At 45.0% G+C, this 7591-nt stretch overlaps 1 protein-coding gene across 1 annotated transcript; it reads left to right on the plus strand.

The window, feature by feature from the left end:
• Positions 1-683: 683 nt before the first annotated feature.
• LOC109786693 (G-type lectin S-receptor-like serine/threonine-protein kinase LECRK2) lies at positions 684-4516 on the plus strand. Its single transcript, XM_020345264.4, has one exon. The coding sequence runs from the start codon at positions 1863-1865 to the stop codon at positions 4269-4271; it is 2409 nt and encodes an 802-aa protein (XP_020200853.1). The 5' UTR covers positions 684-1862; the 3' UTR covers positions 4272-4516.
• The last annotated feature ends 3075 nt before the right edge of the window (positions 4517-7591 follow it).

A 7591-nucleotide genomic window follows, 5' to 3' on the forward strand; every position in this document is an offset into this window, starting at 1 on the left:
CTAACGTTGCCATAGTGTTTACACTAAAGTTGCCATGACATGTTCCATCTAGTTTTTTATTCTAGATTTAAAGCTACCATTGTATTTCAACTACTTTTTACGGTAATTTTTATTAATTGACCATGGAAATTTTTAGTAATTAACCATGGCAAATTTAATTCATGGATCATGACATTTTTTAGTAATTCAACATGGCAAATTTAGTTTATAGATCATGGCAATTTTAGTATTTTGACCATGAAAATTATTTTTTGTATGGACCATGGCAAATATTAGTGCATGGTTCAGGGCAAATTTAAGTCATTGATCTTGCATTTTTAAAGTAATTTGACGACATATTTCTTTTTAATTATGAACCATGTCAAAATTATTTCATGGATCATGGCAAATTTTAGTAATTCACCATGGAAAGTTTAGTTTCTTAAAAAAATATAATATGTCAAAATTTAATTTAAACATAGAAGAAAAGGTAATTGAAACATATCATGGCAACTTCAATGAAAACACCATGGCAATTTATGTGCAATAGACGGATAACTTTTAACCCAAAAAAAAAGTCAGCGAAACATATCGATATGAGATCTAGTTTCGAAGATCTCGCCGCGACAGATTTGAAAGCGGATTTTCAATCGGATTTTTATTTAAGAGATAAAACATTTTAAAAGCAGAAAATCCAAAAAGATTACGCCTCCTTCCCTACCACACGTGTGGCAGATATCAGTGTGTGTTTTCTTTTCATTTTTGTGATGGCGTTTGACACCCTACAAAGTCTCCGAGGGCATTTTATTTTTGTGCAGCTCAAAGGGCAAATTTTGGTGGCTTCCAATTTCTATTATTGCATCCGTAGTCTGCTGGCGCGCCAAAAGTAGATTGAAACTGGTTATTACTGAAAATTAAGCAACCTTTTATTAAGTTAAACCTGATACTAGCAACCATGAAATGGAAAAGGGAAAAATCCTTGTTTCAATCAGGCCATAGTTAAAACTTGGAAACTGAAGGCCGGCAGGCGAGACTCCTGCATCGACTGAGTCGCTCACAAGTCACATCCACGTTTTCAATATATCTGATGCCAATTCCAATCTAGCGTCCTCGACCAAAACAAGATTGACCATCACTTTCACATGAACACACATGTCACATCCTTCCACAGGAAAGAAGCACGAACCTGACAGGGTGTGAGATCTTCCACCAATTCATAACCTGAAAACATAGCACAAACAGAGTACCAGAGACAGCATGTACCACAAGGAAACAGTACGCCCACCCCGCAGCCGCAGGTAGACTGAGCTAGAAACACCGGCTAAGCACGGCGCAGACCTCAGAAATTACTTAAGAGTGGCCGAGTCTTGGTGCCGTGCAAGCGTAGAGTCCACCAATTCATAATCTGAAAACATGGCTCAGATAGAGACAACATGTACGAGGAAACAACACGCCCACCCCGCAGGTAGACTGAACTAGAAACACCGGCAAGCACGGCGCAGAAAAGACCAAGCACTTGTAAATTACCTATAGTGACCGAGTCTTGGTGCCAGGCAAGTGGACTCACTTGCCCATCATGCTGGTCAAGGTCATGCATTCACATCACACAATAAAATAACCTTGGTCTGCACAGGGTGCCAATCAAAACCTGACACGGCGGGCATCCTTACGAGCAGAAGCTTCCTCGTCAACTCTCCGATGTGATGTGCGAGCGACGTTCAACTGCTCAACATAGATAAAACTGCCGGCCTGAACGGTTCAACACCAGTTTTTTTCTCCCGTGACACAGGGCCCTGACAAATGGATGCATGTGAGAATTGTCAAAAGGACGTGATAAGCACATAATAGAACCATTACCAGAAGCAACAGCTTGGCCAACAACAATGGCGCTGCCACTGCTCTTCCTCTTCTCCCTCTTGCTTCAAGCTCCCTTGCACGCACAGGCACTCCAAAACATCACACTAGGATCCACCCTGACCACTCAAGGCCCAAACGCCTCACGGATTTCGCCCTCCGGTGAGTTCGCGTTCGGGCTCCGCCCCAGCGACGCCGACGCCTCTGTCTACCTCCTCGCCGTCTCGTTCGACAAGATCACCTCCAAAACCGTTGTCTGGTACGCCAACACCAACACAACACTGCCAGTTGGCTCCCAACTGCAGCTCACGCCTGGTGGCGTGCTTTCGCTCCAGGACCCTGCCGGCACAGAGATATGGAACCCCCGGGTTACCAACGTTGACCATGCCGCCATGCTCGACACTGGCAATTTCGTGCTCTATGCCAAAGATGGCTCCATCAAATGGCAGAGCTTTGAACACCCAACTGACACCATCCTGCCCTCCCAGGAGCTGCCTAAAGGGTCCGTCCTGCAAAGCCGGCTCATGGACAACGACTACTCAGCTGGAAGGTTCCAACTCAGCGTAGAGGGTGGCAACTTAAGGTTTTACACCTTGGCTGTTCCCTACACCGTGGTTGTTCCCTCCCTTTTCCGCTATGATCCTCCATATTTGGATTCTTACACTGGTGGAAATGGTTCAAGCCTCGTGTTCAACACGACTGGCAGCATCTACTACACTACAAATTCTGGCAGACAAATCAATATTACATCAGAAACACTTGACTCACCGGCAGACTTCTACCGGCGCGCCACACTTGATGCAGATGGGGTGTTCAGGCAATACGTGTACCCCAAGAAGGCAGCTCAGACCAGTGGATTGAATACGGAGTGGAAAGTTATGGACTTACTCCCAAGAAACTTCTGTCGGGTTGCCGCGGTACAGACTGGAAGTGGTGCCTGTGGGTTCAACAGCTATTGCAGCTTCAACACAAACAAGAGTGTGGAATGTGAGTGCCCACCAAACTACTCATTCATCGACAACGAGAGGAAGTACAAAGGTTGCAAGCAAGACTTCGCTCCACATAGCTGTGACTTGGATGATACTGAATCTATTCAGCAATTCAAGCTACTTCCAATGAACAATATCAATTGGCCTTCTGGCGACTATGAGCGTTACAGCCCCATTGGTGAGGATTCTTGCCAAAGACTTTGCTTAACTGATTGCTTTTGTGTTGCTGCGGTATACTACAACAGTTCTTGCTGGAAAAAGAGGAGCCCCTTGTCCAACGGAATGTTCGGTGACATAGTGGGATCAGTTTTTATCAAGGTTCCCAGGACTAATGTTCCTGGGTCCCAGTTGGGCAGTAACTCCAATACATGGAGAAAAGAGAAGAGGTATTGGATAATAGGAAGTTCACTGCTCCTTGGAGGATCTGCTCTTGTTATTGTTTTCCTCATCTCCATTCTGTATTTTGGATCTTACCGTGTCATTAGGCGAAAGAAGCCAGCCCAGATACAAACAATGAGTCCCGAGGCATTGCCTCTTAGAGCATTCACGTACAAGGAGATTGAGAAGGTGACAGATGGATTTCGTGAAGAGCTGGGTAGCGGTGCATCTGGTATCGTATACAAGGGCCAGTTGGAAGATGAGTTTGGGACTGGCATTGCAGTCAAGAAGATTGACAAGATGCTCCAAGAGAGTGAAAAGGAGTTCGCCATTGAGGTTCAAACCATCGGAAGGACCTTCCACAGAAACTTGGTACGGTTGCTCGGTTTCTGCGCTGAAGGAAAAGAGAGGCTTCTGGTGTACGAGTTGATGACCAATGGCTCACTTAATGGATTCCTTTTTTGTGGTACAAGCCCAACCTGGAACCTTCGCGTTCAAGTCGCACTTGGGGTGGCAAGAGGCCTGCTCTACTTACATGAGGAATGCAACACTCAAATTATCCATTGTGACATAAAGCCCCAAAACATCCTTCTTGATGAGAATCTCGTGGCAAAGATCTCAGACTTTGGCCTAGCAAAGTTGCTCAGGACAAATCAGACACAGACGAACACTGGCATCAGGGGAACTCGAGGGTACGTCGCGCCCGAGTGGTTCAAAAACATAGGGATCACATCCAAGGTGGACATTTATAGTTTTGGGGTGATCTTGCTGGAGATTGTGTGTTGCAGACGGAATGTGGAGCTAGAGACGGCTGATGAGGAGCAAGCAATACTGACATATTGGGCAAATGACTGCTATAGAAGTGGGAGGCTTGACTTGTTAATCAAGGGTGATGAGGAGGCAATCTTCAATATAAAGAAGGTGGAACGCTTCGTGGCCGTGGCATTATGGTGTCTCCAGGAGGAGCCAACAATGCGGCCAACCATGCTGAAAGTGACACAGATGCTTGATGGATCCGTCACAATCCCCACACCTCCTGATCCATCTTCCTTCATCAGTTCACTCCAATAGTAGAGTGTGTTTTTAAATGTATAAGTTGCAGTGTGAAATAAGAGTATATTGGACTACCGCAAATGATAAATTTGAGTGATGATTCCTTTAAATGTAAGTAAATGGAAGCAGGAATGTAAGTACTTGATAAGAAAAAATGTATGCATATGTTACTAGGTTCCAAAAATAAATGTAGATTTCTGTAATGTTCGTATACTTTTTATGTTCAGTACCACAGTGAAGCCATGAATGTACTGCTTTGTGAATCAGTGTGCATATTTTGGTATATTGCTTAGCATTAAATCATCAAACTGGAAGATGCAAGGAAACAGTGAGGTGCGGTGCAGGCTGGTTAGGAACCATCGGGTAAGAACAATGATTTAAGGTCCCTTCGGGGACATCAGCTAAAATTGAAACGATATAGAGAACAATGATTTAAGCGTTCACGACTGAAATGCTAGTGATGTCGAAATATTTAAGAAATACTTCTATCCCATTTGTTACAACTAGCAGCAGGACTCCCATGTTGCTTTACGAGCGACCGACATGGGAGTAACCCTAGCATATATCCCATTTAGATTTTCACATTAGCATTATCCAGTGTTTTATGTCACTGGAAATTTGGCAACTGCGTCTATACTTTTTAGTGTAACAGTGGGTATTAACAATGAGAATTGGACTCTACTGAATGCAAGCATTACAACAGAAAGAACACAAGACGTTCTCGATCTTTGTTGATCATGAGATCTAGTATGGAGAGTCCGGAGCTTTATGTGCTATTCCTTATTCAATACTACACTTTCCCTCTTGAACTGCGAAATCAAAGTCAGGTGCAACATGCTTACAAATATGTCCTGAATAAGGAATAAAAACAAATCAAAGACCCTGCATTAGAACGGATTCTAGCTAAAACAATTAAATAGTAGATTACGCATCAAATCCATTTTTTAATTAAAAATATACCATATTTAGCTTAGCATAATAATATGGCTCCTCGTGTATACCAAATATTAACATCCCAATTGAAATGAGACATCGTAAACCACATAAATTTGCAGATGCTAATGAGAATAAATGCAATAAGTAGTCCGTTTGTTAGGTGTGAGACAATGCATCTTCTTGTGTTTTCTGAAAGGTGACTCGAATGATGCTTCCATGGAATTTTACCTTCCACCAGTGACGTAATATTTTTTTTTTGACGGGCGGTGATGTAAATTTGCCGTGTCTGTTGTTAGTTTAGATTATGGTGGTGCGATCTCAGCAACTGCAGTAATTGGGCCAACAACATCTATAAATTCACATATAAAAATACTAATTCAGTTCATGTTTCTACACGTTGCTATAGTGTTCTTATTATTCATGAATATGCGCAGCACTCTGTGTTTTGCTCACCTCACAACATAGTGTTTTGCTCCATTCCACTGCGAGCAGTGAGAAGGGGAATGCATTGTAGCAAACATGAAAAAGTTTTCTGGTTGGGGTGTTACCTCTATCGATGTACTCTGAAGCAGATCCTCTGTGAGAATGATCTACTGTAACACCCCGGATGTAACTTTCCATATTTGTAACTCCAACTCTTGCCATTTCCGGCTATGTGTTATGATATTCCCTTCGTGGTCGGGTTTTTGTCTTTTGTTTTGCATTTTGTTCATGTCATGCATTTTATATCATGTCATCATGTGCATTGCATTTGCATACGTGTTCGTCTCATGCATCCGAACATTTTCCCCGTTGTCCGTTTTGCAATCCGGCGCTCCCACCTCCTCCGGTGCACCCCTCTTGTTTTCTTTCGTGTGCGGGTGTCAAACGTTCTCGGAATGGACTGAGGCTTGTCAAGTGGCCTTGGTATACCACCGGTAGACCACCGGTCAAGTTTCGTTCCATTTGGAGGTCGTTTGGTACTCCAACGGTTAACCGGGTAACCGCAAAGTCCATTTGTGTGTGGCAGCAAAACCCCCCTCAAAAACAGCCCAAAACCCACCAAACTCTCTTCCATGCTCTAGGTCGTTCGATCACGATCGTGTGGGCGAAAACCGCACCTCATTTGGACTCTCCTAGCTCCCTCTAGCTATATATATGCATCCCCTCCCGAAAACATCCGCAGTCCAAACCCTAAAAATCGCCTCCGGCGCCGCCGGACGAACCCGCCGCCGCGTCCGCACCAGTGAGGAGCCGCCACGTGTCCAGCGCCGCCGCTCCACCGCGCCGGCCCGCCAGGCCCGCCACGGGCCCTCCCGGCCCGGCCGCCGCCGCGCGCCTCCCCGCTCCCGTGCGCCGCGCCGCCACCTCGCCTCTCCACCGCACCGCCGCCCTGTTCGCCGCCGCCGCCGCCGGCCATCGCCGCCGTGCTCCCGCCGCCGCCGTCCACCGCCGTGCCCCGCTCCCTCCGGCGCCGCGCCCTCCTTCCCCGACGCCGTCGCCCTCTCCTCCTCCCTCCGGTCGCCTCCTCTCCTCCGCCGCGCCTCCTCCCGCCGGCGGGCTCGAGAGCAACCGCGCCAGATCCGATCGAGGAAGCCCAGTGCGTTGACTTTCCCCTTCCCGTTTTTTTCTCTAAGTCCTGGAAGTTTACGTTATGTGCACCTGTTCATAGCATCATAACTCTCTGCATATAGCTCCGTTTCGCGCATGTAATATATTGAATTGTTCGTCTCGTGATGCTCTACATTTTGTTCAATTGCACCATGTTCATTAGAGGTCATCTTGATGCCCAAATCTCTGGTGCAAGAGTGCTAGTTGATGTTATCTGCTGGTTCTTAGCAGAACTTGGAGATTTGTTATTTTTGTTGCATTTAATCTGTGCATCTTATGGACATGAACTCTACATGTGTTTTGTTGTATGCCATGCCATCTTTACAGAGGTGTATGCCTTGTATTTTTGTGATCCCTGTGGTGACTAGAACAAGCATGCAAACTAGGCTCCGTAATGTTTCTGATTTCAGGGACTTAGTAATTTCTCTAAGTCTTTGTCTGCTGTTATTTTGTTGCCATGTAAACTTGATGCTACAGAGAGATCCATGCATATTTTGGAGATGTTCAATAAGGATGTTTTGTAGATATTGTTGTAATTGATTCATTCCTGCCCTTGTTTGAAATTATGGAGTGCCATAGCATGACTCAATCTTGATCTACTTTTGCTATAAATTATTTCTGGCAGATTCTTAACATGATATCCATTTTTTCCAAGCTTGTTGTAGTTGTTCCATACATGCTATGCTTTTGTTCTTGCCATGTATAGCTTCATAAACATGCCATCTTGCTGTAGGTATGCTTGTTTTGTCATGAATTGCTTTTTGGTGAGTGCATCAAGCTCACTAAGATGCCCTCATAATGTCTGTTTCTGC

Source organism: Aegilops tauschii, chromosome 6 (genome assembly GCF_002575655.3).
Source record: "Aegilops tauschii subsp. strangulata cultivar AL8/78 chromosome 6, Aet v6.0, whole genome shotgun sequence".
NCBI lineage: Eukaryota > Viridiplantae > Streptophyta > Magnoliopsida > Poales > Poaceae > Aegilops > Aegilops tauschii.